Raw genomic sequence first — 18,988 nt, forward strand, 5'->3', positions numbered from 1 at the left:
CTTCCATAGAAATTAATATAAGCCTTTTTGAGCTCACCTGATTGCTCAGGTGAGCTTTTGTGACCGGTATTTGTCCGTCGTCTTTCCGTCCGTCCTTCCACATTTGTTCGTAAACACTCTAGAGTCCACATTTATTGTCCGATCTTCATGAAACTTGGTCAGAAGCTTTGTCCCAATGAAATCTCGGTCGAGTTTGAAACTGGGTCGTGCCGGGTCAAAAACTAGGTCACTAGGTCAAAAAAAGAAAAAACTTGTCAACACTGTAGAAGTCACATTTCATGCCCAATCTTCATGTTACTTTGTCAAAATGTTTGTCTTAATGATATGTTGGTTGAGATCAAAATTGGTTCTGGTCCGTTGAAAAACATGGCCGCCAGTGGGCGGGGCAGTTTTCCTTATTTGGCTATAGGGAAACCTTGTAAACACTCTAGAAGTCACAATTTTTGCCCAATCATCATGAAAGTTGGTCAAAACATTGGTTTTATTGATATCTTGGATGTGTTCGAAAATGGTCCAGATCAGTGAGAAAACATTGCCGCCAGTGGGCGGGCATTTTTCTCTATATGTAAATATTGAAAACATGTGAACACTCTAGAAGTCACATTTTTGGCCCAATTTTTAGCTCACCTGAGCACAACGTGCTCATGGTGAGCTTTTGTGATCGCCTTTTGTCCATCGTCCATCGTGCGTAGTCCGTCGTCCATCATCAACATTTTGCCTTGTGAACACTCTAGAGGCCACATTTATTGTCTGATCTTCATGCAAATTTGGTCAGAACATTTGTCCCATTGATACCTGACTGAGTTTGAAACTGGTTCATGCTGGGTCAAAAAGTAGGTCACTAGGTAAAAAAAAGAAAAACCTTGTGAACACTGTAGAAGTCACATTTGATGCCCAATCTTCATGTAACTTTGTCAAAATGTTTTTTCTAAATGATATGTTGGTTGAGTTCAAAAGTTGTTGCGGTCCGTTGAAAAACATATCCGCCAGGGGGTGGGGCAGCATTCCTTATATGGCTATAGAGAAACCTTGTGAACACTCTAGAAGTCACAATTTTTGCCCAATCATCATGAAACTTGGTCAAAGCATTGGTTTCATTGATATCACGGACGTGTTCAAAAATGGTCCAGATCGGTGAAAAAACATGGCCGCTAGGGGGCGGGGCAGTTTTCCTTATATGTCTATAGTAAAACCTTGTTAACACTCTAGAGGCCACATTTATTGTCCAATCTTCATGAGATTTTGTCAGAAGATTGGTCTCAATGATATCTTGGATGAGTTCGAAAATGGTTACGTTTGCTTGAAAAACATGGCTGCCAAGGGGCGGGGCATTTTTCTTTATATGGCTATATATGGCTATAGTAAAACCTTGTGAACACTCTAGAGCCACATTTATCGTCCAATCTTCATGAAATTTGGTCAGAAGATTGGTCTCAACGATATCTTGGATGAGTTCGAAAATGGTTACGTTTTCTTGAAAACATGGCTGCCATGGGGTGGGGCATTTTTCCATATATGGCTATAGTAAAACCTTGTAAACACTCTAGAGCCACATTTATTGTCCAATCTTCATGAAATTTAGTCAGAAGATTGGTCTCAATGATATCTTGGATGAGTTTGAAAATGGTTATGTTGCTTGAAAAACATGACTGCCAAGGGGCGGGGCATATTTCCTTATATGGCTATATATAGCTATAGTAAAATCCTGTTAACACTGTAGAGGCCACATTTTATATTGTCCGATCTTCATGAAACTTGGTCAGAAGATTCGTCCCAATAATATCGTGGACGAGTTCAAACATGGCCGCCAGGGGCGGGGCATTTTTTCATTATACATGTATGGCTATTGTTAAACCTTGTTAACACTCTAGAGGCTAAATTTATTTTCCTATCTTCATGAAACTTGGTCAGAAGATTTGTCCTAATGATATCTTGGATGAGTTCGAAAATGGTTTCGGTTGCTTAAAAAACATGGCCACCAGAGGGCGGGGCATTTTTCCTAATATGGCTATATATCATGCTTTAGTAAAACCTTGTTAACACTCTAGAGGCTACATTTATTGTCCGATCATCATGAAACTTGGTCAGATGATTTGTCCCAATGATATCTTGGATGAGTTTGAAAATGGTTCCGGTTGGTGGAAAAACATGGCCGCAAAGGGGGCGTGGCATTTATCCTTATATGGCTATAGTAAAACCCTGTTAAGACTCTAGAAGCCTTTTTTTGTGTGTGATCATCATGAAACTTTGTCAGAAGATTTGTCCTAATGATATTTTGGACAAGTTCGAAATTGGTTCCAGTTGCTTGAAAAACCTGGCCACCAGTGGTTGGGGCATTTTTCCTTATATGGACTTATGAATCTTCATGAAACGTCGTCATTTATTATTTATTTAAATGATATCTTGGATGTGTATGAAAATGGCTCTGGTATGTTGAAAAACGTGGCTGCCAGGGTGTTCACTAGTCATGAAAGTTGGTAAGAACATATTGTTCAAATGACATCTTGGGCTGCACAGAACAGGTCAGTTCCTTTGAATCTCAGGTGAGCGACTTTGGGCCTTTCAGGCCCTCTTGTCATGAAATTTAGTCAGAACATTTGTTTTCTTGATATGAGAGTTGAGTTCGAAAACGGCTCGGTCAGTTGAATAACATGGCTACCGGGGGGGGGGGGGGGCAGTTTTCCTTATTTGGCTATAGAGAAACCTTGTAAACACTCTAGAAGTCACAATTTTTGCTCAATCATTATGTAACTTAATCAAAAAATTGCTTTCATTGATATCTCGAAAATGGTCCAGATTGGTCTCAATGATATCTTGAATGAGTTCAAAAACGGTTACATTTGCTTGAAAAACATGGCTGCAAAGGGGCAGGGCATTTTTCCTTATATGGCTAAATATGGCTATAGTAAAACCTTATTAACACTCTAGATGCCACATTTATTGTCCAATCGTCATGAAATTTGGTCAGAAGATTGGTCTCAATGATATCTTGGATTAGTTCGAAAATGGTTACGTTTGCTTGAAAAACATGGCTGCGGGGCATTTTTCCTTATATGGCTATATATGGCTATGGTAAAATCTTGTTAACACTCTAGAGGCCACATTTATTGTCCGATCTTCATGAAACTTGGTAAGAAGATTTATCCCAATAATATCTTGGACGAGATCAAAAATGATGCCGGTTGCTTGAAAAACATGGCCTCCATGGGGCGGGGCTTTTTTCCTTATATGGCTATAGTAAAACCTTGTTAACACTCTAGAGGCCACATGTATTTTCCAATCTTCATGAAACTTGGTCAGAAGATTTGTCCCAATGATATCTTGTATGAGTTCGAAAATGGTTTCGGTTGCTTTGAAAACATGGCCACCAGAGGGCGGGGCATTTTTCCTAATATGGCTTTTTTGGGCACATTTTGGTTCAATAATGATGAAACTTGACCAGGATGTTTGTCTGGACAATATCCAGGTCAAGTTTGACGTTAAGAAAAGATTGAATTAACCAACTCCTCTCAGGTGAGCGAACTAGGGCCATCTTGGCCCTCTTGTTTGAAAACTGAGCTTATCCATGTGCGTAAATTGACATCCCAGACTAGCCTGTGCAGTCTGCACAGACTAATCAGAAATGACACTCTCCAGTGTTGTGGAATTTTTTGTTTAAAGGAAGTCTCTTCTAAACTAAAATCCAGTTTAGAAGGAAAGTTTCGTCCCCAATTACCTGTGCAAACTGCACTTGATTATATATTATGGGACGACACTTTACACAAATGCATTAAGCCCCGATTTCCCAGACAAAGGCTCTTATACTTTACTTGTCATCCCCTTGTTATAAACAAATTGCTGTATAATGGTTGTGTTCTAAGAAAACTGGGCATAATGCGTGGCGTTAAGTGTCGTCCCAGATTAGCCTGTGCAGTCCACACAGGCTTATTAGGGACGAAACTTTCCGCCTAAATCGGATTTTTGCTAAAAAGAGACTTCATTGAAACGAAAAATGTGATAAAAGCAGAAAGTGTTGTCCCTGATTAGCCTGTGTGAACTGCACAGGCTAATCTTGGACAACACTTTACGCACTTGCAATATTCCCAGTGTACTCAGGACCAACTCATATATAACAGGAGGATGAGATTGCTGCAGGCACGGACGGAACCTTCAAGCAGCACCGTCTTTTCACGTGTCCACCGAAGAAAGGGTTCTTCGTTCCTCTCTACAAGTGTCGCAAAGATAAACGCTTCTTTGACGACCGAGCCAATCAGAATCCTTCGGACAGGAGCTTGTACTTTGGTAGCAATGAGACTCCAGATTTGGAGGGATCCGTTTCCCCACCAAGTTCTCTGCATGACGTGGCCTCGTTCTGTGGGAAGGGGAAGGGCATACAGGGGCACCACAACTCGTGTTACATGGACGCCACCTTGTTGGCCATGTTTTATTTCACAACTGTGTTTGACACTATTTTGCATCGTCCAAAAAATGCTCAAGATATCCCTGAATATGGTGAAGTGCAACAGGTGTTAAAGGAAGGAATTGTAAATCCACTTCGAAAGTAAGTTGTGATGTGTTTTTTATTTAAGAGAACAAAATAATGTACTTTGGTGGGGTATATTCTTATAACAATCTAGTATAAGCGACCTCTTTTTTTACAGTCAAAGTTGGGAAAAACATGTCAAGTGATAAAAAAAAACCTAATGAAATGTTTTCAAACTCAAAAATTGCACTGTTTTTTTTCAGCATTTTGGTTTGGGGAAAACCATGTTGTTTCGACTAAAATTGGGGATTTTAAAATCCTCGTACATTATGCAATTTTGTTGTAACTTAAGACAAATGTCAATTGTACGTAGACGATTTGTTGCTTGTAACATCTGTCTCCCAACCTCAAAGGTTAAGGTCTAACTTAAAGGTTAATGTTTTATTTTGCGATAAAAAAGCTTTTTTAGCCTATAGCTTCATAATTCATCATGCTATTTCAAAATAATTTACCACAAGTGTTCACCACGTGGTGACTGCATATCATATACAGTACACAAATTGTCTCCTTACCTGAAAGGTAAAGGTAAGGCTTAAAAATAAAAAGCCATACAACTGCTTGTCTGAACTGTAACTTCATTATTCATCATGCATTTTTTAAATAATTTTCCACAAATGTTTACCACCAGTATGTGAAAAATGTGTGTCACCTCTTTCGCAAAGGTCATGTCACACTAATAAAGGCTAAATGTCAAATATGTGCATAGCTGCGGGTGGTTAAAAAATAAAAAGCATTATTTGCAAAGGGCTTGACATGTTTATAAAAGTGATCAAGTGTTTTCATCTTGTTAGTAGAAATACAAAACTTATATTCTGATGAATTAAAGTTAATGTTGTTTTGAATTCATAATTTTAATTGTGAATGGCATAGACTTGTATTAAATAAATGTTTAACCTGGTTTAGTTTATTTACAAGTAAATTGTTAGTGCTATCATAACAAGTTGACTGTTCTGTACTGTCCTACATGTTTGATTCTGTATTTATTTTCAAGTCTTTATCAAAAGCATTGACTTTTGAAATTTAACTTCTTCAATTAATCTCAAATTGATATTTTTAGTTTGTAGTATCCCTTTTACTGCTTTCATTAAGATATTACAAGTATACTAAAATATTAAGGATTTAAGCTTTTATTGAAATGTATATGTATGCTTATTTTTTGTTATTTATCAGATATTGACAGCTGTCTTGCTAAAGTGCATCCCTCTGTAATCAATGTAATACTATATATCTCTTAAAACTCTTTCATTTATATAAAGTTTCATCAATTAAAGCATTCATTGTAGTCAACCAAGGAAGTTAAATTTTAGTTAAATTTACACCAATTTATTTTAGCTTGTTTTACTAAAATTCACTTGACACAATTCTTTATTACAGTCCATTTATTGGGTAAAACCAGTTACTTGATATCTTAAGAGAAGATTTTACAAAAGCTCACAGATAGGGGATAAATTGAAATTAGATGAATATAAAGGGGAGTAATTGTATCCAGTTTTCCCCCCAACACTAACTAAATTGCAGCCATTTAAATCTTCTGATGTGATTATCAAGAAGTCGGAAGTGAAAATGAATTGTTTAATGTAACATATTTTCTTTCACTGAACAAACTTTTATAGCAAATATTATAGCAAACCTTAATTTTATCATTTGATTAGAATCCTGAAGTACTCAAGACATAAGTCAGTTTGATGGCCTGGAAGTTTCAACTTTGCCTTACCAACATTCATGAAAGCTTTCGGTAATTCTTGTTTATTGGACGAAAAATCATGGGCCACTATGTCTGAGAGTTTTATATTTTAGCCGTGCACCGGGAAAATGAGGCTTAACATATGTGCCTAAAGTATCATCCTAGATTAGCCCTTGCAGTTTCGGGAATTATTCGTATAAAGGAAGTCTCTTCTTAACGCAAATCAAGCCTACGCAGAAAGTTTTGTCCCAGATTGCATACTGCACAGGCTAATTAATAGTAATTTGGGACCATTTTTTAGGCACATGCATTAAGTCTGTTTTTCTCAGGACGCGTCTCATTTGTTTTCTCCATATCCATCAGGCACCATTATGTGCGAGCTGACAAGGTGATGAAGTTGCGACGTCTGTTGGACAAAGTAGGGAAAATACCAGGAATGATGAGTGAAGAGAAAGGTATCCATGGTTACATGCTTTATTGCTAAAAACGATATTAAAGTGTTTAATTATCAAAGGGATATATATATATATTTATTTATCACCAATTGTGTGAGCAGACACATAAGAACTTAAAGTTAACCCTTTCCCACTCAGAAGCAAAGTGAAAATACCAATGGAAGACGGCATGTATAAAACATACATAGGAATTCTGCTGGTATCAACTATTGAATAACAAAGGAAATTAAGACTTTTTATGTCCCCACCACTATAGTGCGGGACATATTGTTTTTGCCCTGTCTGTTGGTTTGTGTGTTTGTTTGTTTGTTTGCCCCAACTTTAATATTTGATATAACTTTTGAAGTATTGAAGATAGCAACTTGATATTTGGCATGCATGTGTATCTCATTTAGCTGAACATTTTGAGTGGTGAAAGGTCAAGGTCATCCTTCAAGGTCAAAGGTCAAATATATAGCTTCAAAGCAGAGCAAAAGGGGAAATAGTGTTTCTGACAAACACATATCTTGTTGTAGATGAATGCTGATGCAGATTACTTGGTACATTGTGTCCTTTTTGTGTAATAATGTATCCACATATGCCAAATTAAACATTTATGGGCTGTTTTTTAAGTTGCTATACAATATTTTGCAAATTAAATCAGATTTACTAGCCCTCCATTGGTTTCACAGTCGAGCACTATAGGTTTACCATCGGTCAGTCCTTCTGTCTGTCTGAATCTGAATTCTGCATTAGCTCAGAAAGTAAAATAAGGACATATATGTCAAACTGTTTGGTTGCGATGGTTATAGGAATAAGTAAAAACTGTTTGAGTAATCTGCTTGCCAAGATATCTCAAACATTTAGGTTCATACAACTCAGAATGTGCACAGAGGTCTTCAGACCAAATTTGTGGTTGCTGCAAATATGATTGAAAACTAAAATCTGGACCTTTTCCCCCATAAGAAGAAAAGTAAAAATGGCTTTTCCAACCAGCATAAAACCAGAACAGCCTGTGAGTAACTGGCAGTCTGTTCAGGTTTTATGCTGTTTGCTGCTCATCAGTATCTAAGGGTTGGAAATGAAGCTTTCATAACTAAAATTTAGTAAGAAAGGTATTTAATGAAGTTTATTTTTCTATGGGACTACAAATATGTCAAAATACGTTACAGTAGTATATCTAAGTGGTAAAGGGATAACTAAAAATTTCTTAAGCAAGGATCATAAAAAGGTTCTTAGATCCTGTGTTTACTCTGACAACTTTTACATGAAAGGGGACATCTGTTTTGTCTTCGAGAAAGCTCTTGTTTTTCCTTTGTTTATAAAATGATTGTGTTCTCAGCTATTTCTCAGGGTTGGCTACACTAGGAGAAACAAACTTTATTTATTTGCAGGCCTAGTTGAATTTAAATTGTCTGTTTGCATACCAGATTTTGCAATCACTTCTTGTGGAATTATTGCGAAGTTTCCTTGTCAACTAATTTAATTGTGAAACAGAATGTTGGAAAACATCATATGCTACTGTTGATTCATTAAATTTACATTTCTAAATATAATATGTCCATGAGGAAATTTAAGTTTGATATTTTATTGTATTGTATTGTATTGGACTTTGTACCATTTTTTTAATAGTCATGTCATACATAATTTAGGTACACATGTCCAACATCTTAAATATAAGGCAACTTTGACTCTGATTATAAACTGGTATTTGTAAACAGAGTTTGGTGGCTTAAATGACGTAATGGTCCCTGAAAACATGTTTTTAAAAAGATTTACAAAAAACATTGAGATATTAAAATAATTTGATAAACGTTTACAACATTGTGAAATTAATCAATAAGACATTTAACACTTAAAATAAAGGAATTATTGTTGGAACAAACGACTATGATCATAAAACGCTGGCTAAGTTTGCCTTTTTTTACTTTAATCATGCTCTCATGGCTTCTTAATTCAACAGAAATTTCCCCCAAAACACTGATAAACATTTACAAATTTAATCATTATGTCCTTTTCTTTCAAATGCGTACATTAGCTTGATGCTCTGATTTATGTAATCTCCTTGTCACTGTTAACTGGATTTAGCATAAATAACTTTTTTTTTGGCTTTTAAATTTGGTTAGGGTAAACATGCATCATCTTGCAACATTTGGTATCACTGTGTCTATTACAGGTATTTAATTCAAATTTTACACATGTGTTTGGGGTCGTTGCCTTTGGTCACTGACTTAGCTCCATTTCTCTGACCAGCAATTTAGCTTAATAATGCCCCTTTTTGTAGTTAGACATTTGTCACAGCTTCTGTTACTGTTTTTCAATTGAAACTGCAAATGTGTTTGGGTCATGGTGTGAGGTCACTTACAAAGTTCCATGACTATGATCTGCAGTGTAGCAGAAATATGCCCCTTTTTATACTAAAAAAAATGGATTAATTTTTGAATGCATTTACTCCATATCTATATTATTCACTATAGATTTTGAAATAAAACCTTACATATGTATAGATTGTCTTTTTTAACATTTAGTAATTCTCTGTAAAGTCCAATTAAAGTTTCTATGCAAGTTGAAGATCAAATTGAAGTTTGCATGCAAGAAGTGTAAATATTATAGAGTCAATCGAAACTTCACAAATATTTTATGGATCATCATGGAAGTTCATTTTTCAAGGCCAATAATTCCTACCTTCAAATGAGCAGAATTATACCCCTTAATATTCTTAGAAATTTCCCGTTTGCATGTAACACAAAATTCCATGTCTCCACTGCTACTAAGCTATTGATAACACTTTAGTCGTTACATATATGTTCAGGGTCATTATAAACAGTCACAAACCAAGACCTACGGGTATAACTGATAAAAGTTTGCATGCAGCAAGTACATATTTCTGTTACTACTACTTATTAAATGGAAACTACTCCCATTTCTTCTGTTTCACCATGCAATGTCTCACAGAACAAGGTCTATAGCTCTGACCTGCCATTTAGCAGAATTATGCCCATCATTGTACTCTTTTACCTTAAAAATTCAGCTTAACATTTGTGTGCAACAACTCCTATATCTAGCTTACAAGCAAACCTTGCATAGGTTTTATTTGGGTCCAGTTGGGTCAAGGTCAAAGTCACTGTGGGTAAAAATAGATAAAATGTGTGTGCTCAATAACTGCAGTTAGGATTGAGATATTATGCTGAAATATGGAGGTATTGTGGTGTCATTTTGTTTGTAGGTAGCTTACATGCAGACCTAAGTAGGGCTTGCATTTAGGGCCAGTTGGGTCATTGAAACAAATGGTTTCCAATCAATGTTTTGAGTTTGAATTTAGGTATTGTGCTGTAATTTTGTTTGAAGGTACTAAGCTTAAATTCAAAGTTTAATTAAATTCAACTAAATTATTTAGTAAACAGTTAAAATTATATTTTCTTGGCATTTTCACATTTCTCGTTTTAATTGATAATTTTTCAGCTTTTAGTTGACATAAACTATATAACAACCACAGATATGCAATTTCAATCATGAGCTTCTCTCTTGCACAATGGGCCTTAATGCATGTGCGTTAAGTGTTGTCCAAGATTAGTCTGTGCCATCCCACACAGACTACCAGGAACAACACTTTCCACTTGTATATTATTAGTCTGTGCCATCCCACACAGACTATCAGGAACAACACTTTCCACTTGTATATTATTTGTCTGTGCCATCCCACACAGACTATCAGGAACAACACTTTCCACTTGTATATTATAAGTCTGTGCCATCCCACACAGACTATCAGGAACAACACTTTCCACTTGTATATTATTTGTCTGTGCCATCCCACACAGACTATCAGGAACAACACTTTCCACTTGTATATTATTAGTCTGTGCCATCCCACACAGACTATCAGGAACAACACTTTCCACTTGTATATTATTTGTCTGTGCCATCCCACACAGACTATCAGGAACAACACTTTCCACTTGTATATTATTTGTCTGTGTCATCCCACACAGACTATCAGGAACAACACTTTCCACTTGTATATTATTTGTCTGTGCCATCCCACACAGACTATCAGGAACAACACTTTCCACTTGTATATTATTTGTCTGTGCCATCCCACACAGACTATCAGGAACAACACTTTCCACTTGTATATTATTTGTCTGTGCCATCCCACACATACTATCAGGAACAACACTTTCCACTTGTATATTATTTGTCTGTGCCATCCCACACAGACTATCAGGAACAACACTTTCCACTTGTATATTATTTGCCTGTGCCATCCCACACAGACTATCAGGAACAACACTTTCCACTTGTATATTATTTGTCTGTGCCATCCCACACAGACTATCAGGAACAACACTTTCCACTTGTATATTATTTGTCTGTGTCATCCCACACAGACTATCAGGAACAACACTTTCCACTTGTATATTATTAATCTGTGCCATCCCACACAGACTATCAGGAACAACACTTTCCACTTGTATATTATTAATCTGTGCCATCCCACACAGACTATCAGGAACAACACTTTCCACTTGTATATTATTTGGCTGTGCCATCCCACACAGACTATCAGGAACAACACTTTCCACTTGTATATTATTTGGCTGTGCCATCCCACACAGACTATCAGGAACAACACTTTCCACTTGTATATTATTTGTCTGTGCCATCCCACACAGACTATCAGGAACAACACTTTCCACTTGTATATTATTTGTCTGTGCCATCCCACACAGACTATCAGGAACAACACTTTCCACTTGTATATTATTTGTCTGTGCCATCCCACACAGACTATCAGGAACAACACTTTCCACTTGTATATTATTTGTCTGTGCCATCCCACACAGACTATCAGGGACAACACTTTCCACTTGTATATTATTTGTCTGTGCCATCCCACACAGACTATCAGGAACAACACTTTCCACTTGTATATTATTTGTCTGTGCCATCCCACACAGACTATCAGGAACAACACTTTCCACTTGTATATTATTTGTCTGTGCCGTCCCACACAGACTATCAGGAACAACACTTTACACTTGTATATTATTTGTCTGTGCCATCCCACACAGACTATCAGGAACAACACTTTCCACTTGTATATTATTTGTCTGTGCCATCCCACACAGACTATCAGGAACAACACTTTCCACTTGTATATTATTTGGCTGTGCCATCCCACACAGACTATCAGGAACAACACTTTCCACTTGTATATTATTTGTCTGTGCCATCTCACACAGACTATCAGGAACAACACTTTCCACTTGTATATTATTTGTCTGTGCCATCCCACACAGACTATCAGGAACAACACTTTCCACTTGTATATTATTTGTCTGTGCCATCCCACACAGACTATCAGGAACAACACTTTCCACTTGTATATTATTTGTCTGTGCCATCCCACACAGACTATCAGGAACAACACTTTCCACTTGTATATTATTTGTCTGTGCCATCCCACACAGACTATCAGGAACAACACTTTCCACTTGTATATTATTTGTCTGTGCCATCCCACACAGACTATCAGGAACAACACTTTCCACTTGTATATTATTTGTCTGTGCCATCCCACACAGACTATCAGGAACAACACTTTCCACTTGTATATTATTAATCTGTGCCATCCCACACAGACTATCAGGAACAACACTTTCCACTTGTATATTATTAATCTGTGCCATCCCACACAGACTATCAGGAACAACACTTTCCACTTGTATATTATTTGTCTGTGCCATCCCACACAGACTATCAGGAACAACACTTTCCACTTGTATATTATTTGTCTGTGCCATCCCACACAGACTATCAGGAACAACACTTTCCACTTGTATATTATTTGTCTGTTTCATCCCACACAGACTATCAGGAACAACACTTTCCACTTGTATATTATTTGTCTGTGCCATCCCACACAGACTATCAGGAACAACACTTTCCACTTGTATATTATTTGTCTGTGCCATCCCACACAGACTATCAGGAACAACACTTTCCACTTGTATATTATTTGTCTGTGCCATCCCACACAGACTATCAGGAACAACACTTTCCACTTGTATATTATTTGTCTGTGCCATCTCACACAGACTATCAGGAACAACACTTTCCACTTGTATATTATTTGTCTGTGCCATCCTACACAGACTATCAGGAACAACACTTTCCACTTGTATATTATTTGTCTGTGCCATCTCACACAGACTATCAGGAACAACACTTTCCACTTGTATATTATTTGCCTGTGCCATCCCACACAGACTATCAGGAACAACACTTTCCACTTGTATATTATTTGTCTGTGCCATCCCACACAGACTATCAGGAACAACACTTTCCACTTGTATATTATTTGTCTGTGTCATCCCACACAGACTATCAGGAACAACACTTTCCACTTGTATATTATTAATCTGTGCCATCCCACACAGACTATCAGGAACAACACTTTCCACTTGTATATTATTAATCTGTGCCATCCCACACAGACTATCAGGAACAACACTTTCCACTTGTATATTATTTGGCTGTGCCATCCCACACAGACTATCAGGAACAACACTTTCCACTTGTATATTATTTGGCTGTGCCATCCCACACAGACTATCAGGAACAACACTTTCCACTTGTATATTATTTGTCTGTGCCATCCCACACAGACTATCAGGAACAACACTTTCCACTTGTATATTATTTGTCTGTGCCATCCCACACAGACTATCAGGAACAACACTTTCCACTTGTATATTATTTGTCTGTGCCATCCCACACAGACTATCAGGAACAACACTTTCCACTTGTATATTATTTGTCTGTGCCATCCCACACAGACTATCAGGAACAACACTTTCCACTTGTATATTATTTGTCTGTGCCATCCCACACAGACTATCAGGAACAACACTTTCCACTTGTATATTATTTGTCTGTGCAATCCCACACAGACTATCAGGAACAACACTTTCCACTTGTATATTATTTGTCTGTGCCATCCCACACAGACTATCAGGAACAACACTTTACACTTGTATATTATTTGTCTGTGCCATCCCACACAGACTATCAGGAACAACACTTTCCACTTGTATATTATTTGTCTGTGCCATCCCACACAGACTATCAGGAACAACACTTTCCACTTGTATATTATTTGGCTGTGCCATCCCACACAGACTATCAGGAACAACACTTGCCACTTGTATATTATTTGTCTGTGCCATCTCACACAGACTATCAGGAACAACACTTTCCACTTGTATATTATTTGTCTGTGCCATCCCACACAGACTATCAGGAACAACACTTTCCACTTGTATATTATTTGTATGTGCCATCCCACACAGACTATCAGGAACAACACTTTCCACTTGTATATTATTTGTCTGTGCCATCCCACACAGACTATCAGGAACAACACTTTCCACTTGTATATTATTTGTCTGTGCCATTCCACACAGACTATCAGGAACAACACTTTCCACTTGTATATTATTTGTCTGTGTCATCCCACACAGACTATCAGGAACAACACTTTCCACTTGTATATTATTTGTCTGTGCCATCCCACACAGACTATCAGGAACAACACTTTCCACTTGTATATTATTAATCTGTGCCATCCCACACAGACTATCAGGAACAACACTTTCCACTTGTATATTATTAATCTGTGCCATCCCACACAGACTATCAGGAACAACACTTTCCACTTGTATATTATTTGTCTGTGCCATCCCACACAGACTATCAGGAACAACACTTTCCACTTGTATATTATTTGTCTGTGCCATCCCACACAGACTATCAGGAACAACACTTTCCACTTGTATATTATTTGTCTGTTTCATCCCACACAGACTATCAGGAACAACACTTTCCACTTGTATATTATTTGTCTGTGCCATCCCACACAGACTATCAGGAACAACACTTTCCACTTGTATATTATTTGTCTGTGCCATCCCACACAGACTATCAGGAACAACACTTTCCACTTGTATATTATTTGGCTGTGCCATCCCACACAGACTATCAGGAACAACACTTTCCACTTGTATATTATTTGGCTGTGCCATCCCACACAGACTATCAGGAACAACACTTTCCACTTGTATATTATTTGTCTGTGCCATCCCACACAGACTATCAGGAACAACACTTTCCACTTGTATATTATTTGTCTGTGCCATCCCACACAGACTATCAGGAACAACACTTTCCACTTGTATATTATTTGCCTGTGCCATCCCACACAGACTATCAGGAACAACACTTTCCACTTGTATATTATTTGTCTGTGCCATCCCACACAGACTATCAGGAACAACACTTTCCACTTGTATATTATTTGTATGTGCCATCCCACACAGACTATCAGGAACAACACTTTCCACTTGTATATTATTTGTCTGTGCCATCCCACACAGACTATCAGGAACAACACTCTTCACTTGTATATTATTTGTCTGTGCCATCCCACACAGACTATCAGGAACAACACTTTCCACTTGTATATTATTTGTCTGTGCCATCCCACACAGACTATCAGGAACAACACTTTCCACTTGTATATTATTTGTCTGTGCCATCCCACACAGACTATCAGGAACAACACTTTACACTTGTATATTATTTGTCTGTGCCATCCCACACAGACTATCAGGAACAACACTTTCCACTTGTATATTATTTGTCTGTGCCATCCCACACAGACTATCAGGAACAACACTTTCCACTTGTATATTATTTGGCTGTGCCATCCCACACAGACTATCAGGAACAACACTTTCCACTTGTATATTATTTGTCTGTGCCATCTCACACAGACTATCAGGAACAACACTTTCCACTTGTATATTATTTGTCTGTGCCATCCCACACAGACTATCAGGAACAACACTTTCCACTTGTATATTATTTGTCTGTGCCATCCCACACAGACTATCAGGAACAACACTTTCCACTTGTATATTATTTGTCTGTGCCATCCCACACAGACTATCAGGAACAACACATTACACTTGTATATTATTTGTCTGTGCCATCCCACACAGACTATCAGGAACAACACTTTACACTTGTATATTATTTGTCTGTGACATCCTACACAGACTATCAGGAACAACACTTTCCACTTGTATATTATTTGTCTGTGCCATCCCACGCAGACTATCAGGAACAACACTTTACACTTGTATATTATTTGTCTGTGCCATCCCACACAGACTATCAGGAACAACACTTTCCACTTGTATATTATTTGTCTGTGCCATCCCACACAGACTATCAGGAACAACACTTTACACTTGTATATTATTTGTCTGTGCCATCCCACACAGACTATCAGGAACAACACTTTCCACTTGTATATTATTTTGTGTGTTAAGGAAGTCTCTCCTTATAGGAAAATCCTGTTAAGGTGGAGAGTGTTGTCCCTGTTAAGTTGTGCAGACTGCAAATTCTAATCTGAATGAACACTTCACACATGCATGAAGCTCTGTTTTTTCCAGTGTTAGGCTCATATATCTTGTGATCACTTTATTAGGTGGAAGAAAAGTTGAGCGTGCTTTCTTGTTATATTTTAACCCATTTATGCCTAGCGTCTAGAAAAAAGGACTTGGCAAACAGCGTAGACCCAGATGAGATGCCGCATAATTCGGCGTCTCATCAGGGTCTGCGCTGTTTGCTTCAAGGAATATCTGTAAGAAATGTTCTAATTATAGAAATAAATATACTAGACATCCCTAATTTTGGAAATAAATTTATCTTAGAAGAATCGGTGAGTCCACTAGGCATAAATGGGTTGAGGCACTCACTCATGTGACAATGCAAGTTTATCTATATATTTCAGATCCAGAAGAATTCCTGAATTTATTATTTAATGAAATTACGCAAGCCGATCCGTTTTTAAAAATATGGTAAGAACAAGATAATGTATTTCTTAGGTCAAGTGTGAAAACTTGTGATTTTTAAAACAAAATGTTAAATAAAAAAGATACAACAGTTTCTTGCTAAACTCTTTGAGTTGTGTTCTTGATGTAAATTATGTCAGTAATATTACCATATTGGCTGTGCTATGTGAAATGGGGTTTTAATGCATGTGCGTTAAGTGTCGTCCCAGATTAGCCTGTGCAGTATGATATTTTCTGTTTAAAGAAAGTATCTTGTTAGCAAAAATCCAGTTTAGGTGGAAAGTGTTGTCCCTGATTAGCCTGTACAGACTGCACATGCTAATCTGGGGCGACACTATACGCACATGCATTAACCCTTTCAGCGCTGGAACCGAATTTTAAAAGCCTTTGCAAACGTGGCGTCTCATCTGGATCCAAACTGTTTGCTATTCTGATAGTATTCTTTGAAAAAAAATCGAAGAAAATGCTCATTTTAGAAATTCAGCAGACAACATTTTAGCAGACGACAAATATCCCAGCATGCAAAGGGTTAAACCCCCTTTCCACAGAGCAAGGCCCATATTATTTTAGCTCTAAATATTTATCATCTATTGATGTTACCCTTGATTTTGTTGTTAACAAGTTATAAGATCTATATATAAAGTCACAGGTCTTGCTATGGCTCAACATTCTGTATCCAAATTCAAGTTGAACATAGATTTTGTTTTTCAAATTGTTGATGTTTTATTGGGATCAGTGTAAAAAATATTAAAGCCAAAGTGTTTCTTTAGGCAAATTTGCAATTAAGCAGCCATTTTCTAATTTGGCCATTTGCAGAGTAAATCTCGCTAAATCTTACTTACAACATAATAATAAGCATGTGATATTTGCAATGGGAAATTGGAGTTTTATGCATGTGCGTAAAGTGTCGTCCCAGATTTACCTGTTCAATCCACACAGGCTAATCAGGGACGACTTTTTCCGCCTGAACTGGATTTTTCTAAGAAGAGACTTTCTTAAAGCCAAAAATGCCATTAAAGCGGACAGTGTGATCCCTGATTAGCAAGTGAGGAATTCACAGGCTAATCTGAGAAATACTTTATTCACATGAATCAAACCCTGTTTCACAGAGCACAACTTGTGTGTTTTTGCAGTACGGAGAACAGAATATCTGAGACTGACACCCAGCACACATACTTCTATCAGCTTATCATGGAGAAAGATGAGAGATTGGTTCTACCCACAACCCAGCAACTATTTGAGCTCTCATTTCTACAGATGGGCATCAAACTGAAAGAGGTAAATCAGAGGCATCGCTTAGGTCTAAACATCTCAGACAAAGAGCAATTTAAATGCTGCATTTGTTTCCTCTGTCATCCCAGCAGTTTTCATTTCCTGCAAATATAACCCTTCTACAAAAAAGAAGCACTGCCTGCCTTTCCCCCAAAGCAAATCAAATCAAGGAAAAGAGACTTGTTTTCCTAAGATTTTGAGTATAAGATAGGTGGGTTTCAACCATTATCTTGATTTCAAGTTACTTAATGTAATGTAGTTTTGTGTAATTTAATGTCATATAATGTTGATGTTTTGGCTTATTGAGAAAATCTGCTTATTCAATGCTTTCTTTGATTTTACACCTAGTGTCGCTTAATAATGAGCCTTTTGTGTACATTGTCAGTTGTTCGTAAACAATACTCAATTCTTAACTTTTTTCTCAGTCATTCATTAAGCATATGACACTTTCGGCCTAAACTGGATTTTCGTTTAGAATGGATATCCTTTATCTAAGAACAAAGCTCAATTTCTAAACATCAGGCTAGCATTTCCCAATTTCAGATCCCTTCCTGCCTGATTATCCAGATGCCAAGGTTTGGAAAGGACTACAAGATGTACAAGAGGATATTGCCAAGTCTGGAGCTAGACATAACAGATGTCCTGGAAAATTGTAGGTGTTTGTTTTAGGTGTTAACCCTTACCCAATCAGAAGCGAAGTGCAATAGCCATATGAAACCAGCATAAAACCAAAACAGCCCTCGAGTTACTGTTAGTCTGTCTAGTTTTTATGCTGTTTGCTTCTAATCAGTACCTGAGGGTTGGAATTAAAGCTTTAAATGCATTGAATCTATTAAAAAAGTGTTCATTTGTAAGGACTACTACCACTTCAAAATGATTGGTAAAGGTTTAAATTGCTAAAAAATTTGACGGCAAGCTTAGCTTACAGAGAGTTAACTTTAGACATTGATTAAATTTAAACTACAAGGAGCATACTTATCAATTATGTTTTAATAATTGTATTATTCCAACTTCTTCATAATTAACATGAATTGTTCAATTTAGTTTGCGATATTAACCCTTTCCCACTCAGAAGCAAATTGAAAATTGCTATGTGCAAACAGCATAAAACCAGAACAGCCTGCAAGTAACTCGCAGCCTGTTCAGGTTTTAT

At 37.2% G+C, this 18,988-nt stretch overlaps 2 protein-coding genes across 21 annotated transcripts in view; one reads left to right on the forward strand and one right to left on the reverse strand.

The window, feature by feature from the left end:
- The window catches only part of LOC127844207 (repressor of RNA polymerase III transcription MAF1 homolog), a 505,514-nt gene that overhangs the window by 439,953 nt on the left and 46,573 nt on the right, over positions 1 to 18,988 (reverse strand). The window lies entirely within an intron of this gene.
- Positions 1 to 18,988, forward strand: part of LOC127844185 (ubiquitin carboxyl-terminal hydrolase CYLD-like) — a 48,935-nt gene that overhangs the window by 21,107 nt on the left and 8,840 nt on the right. For both annotated transcript variants that reach the window (XM_052374249.1, XM_052374250.1), the window contains 5 exons: positions 4,116 to 4,540; positions 6,570 to 6,661; positions 16,503 to 16,569; positions 17,697 to 17,841; positions 18,379 to 18,487. In XM_052374249.1, coding sequence (XP_052230209.1) covers positions 4,116 to 4,540; positions 6,570 to 6,661; positions 16,503 to 16,569; positions 17,697 to 17,841; positions 18,379 to 18,487 — 838 coding nt within the window. The remainder of the gene's footprint in view (positions 1 to 4,115; positions 4,541 to 6,569; positions 6,662 to 16,502; positions 16,570 to 17,696; positions 17,842 to 18,378; positions 18,488 to 18,988) is intronic.

This window comes from Dreissena polymorpha, chromosome 9 (genome assembly GCF_020536995.1).
Source record: "Dreissena polymorpha isolate Duluth1 chromosome 9, UMN_Dpol_1.0, whole genome shotgun sequence".
NCBI lineage: Eukaryota > Metazoa > Mollusca > Bivalvia > Myida > Dreissenidae > Dreissena > Dreissena polymorpha.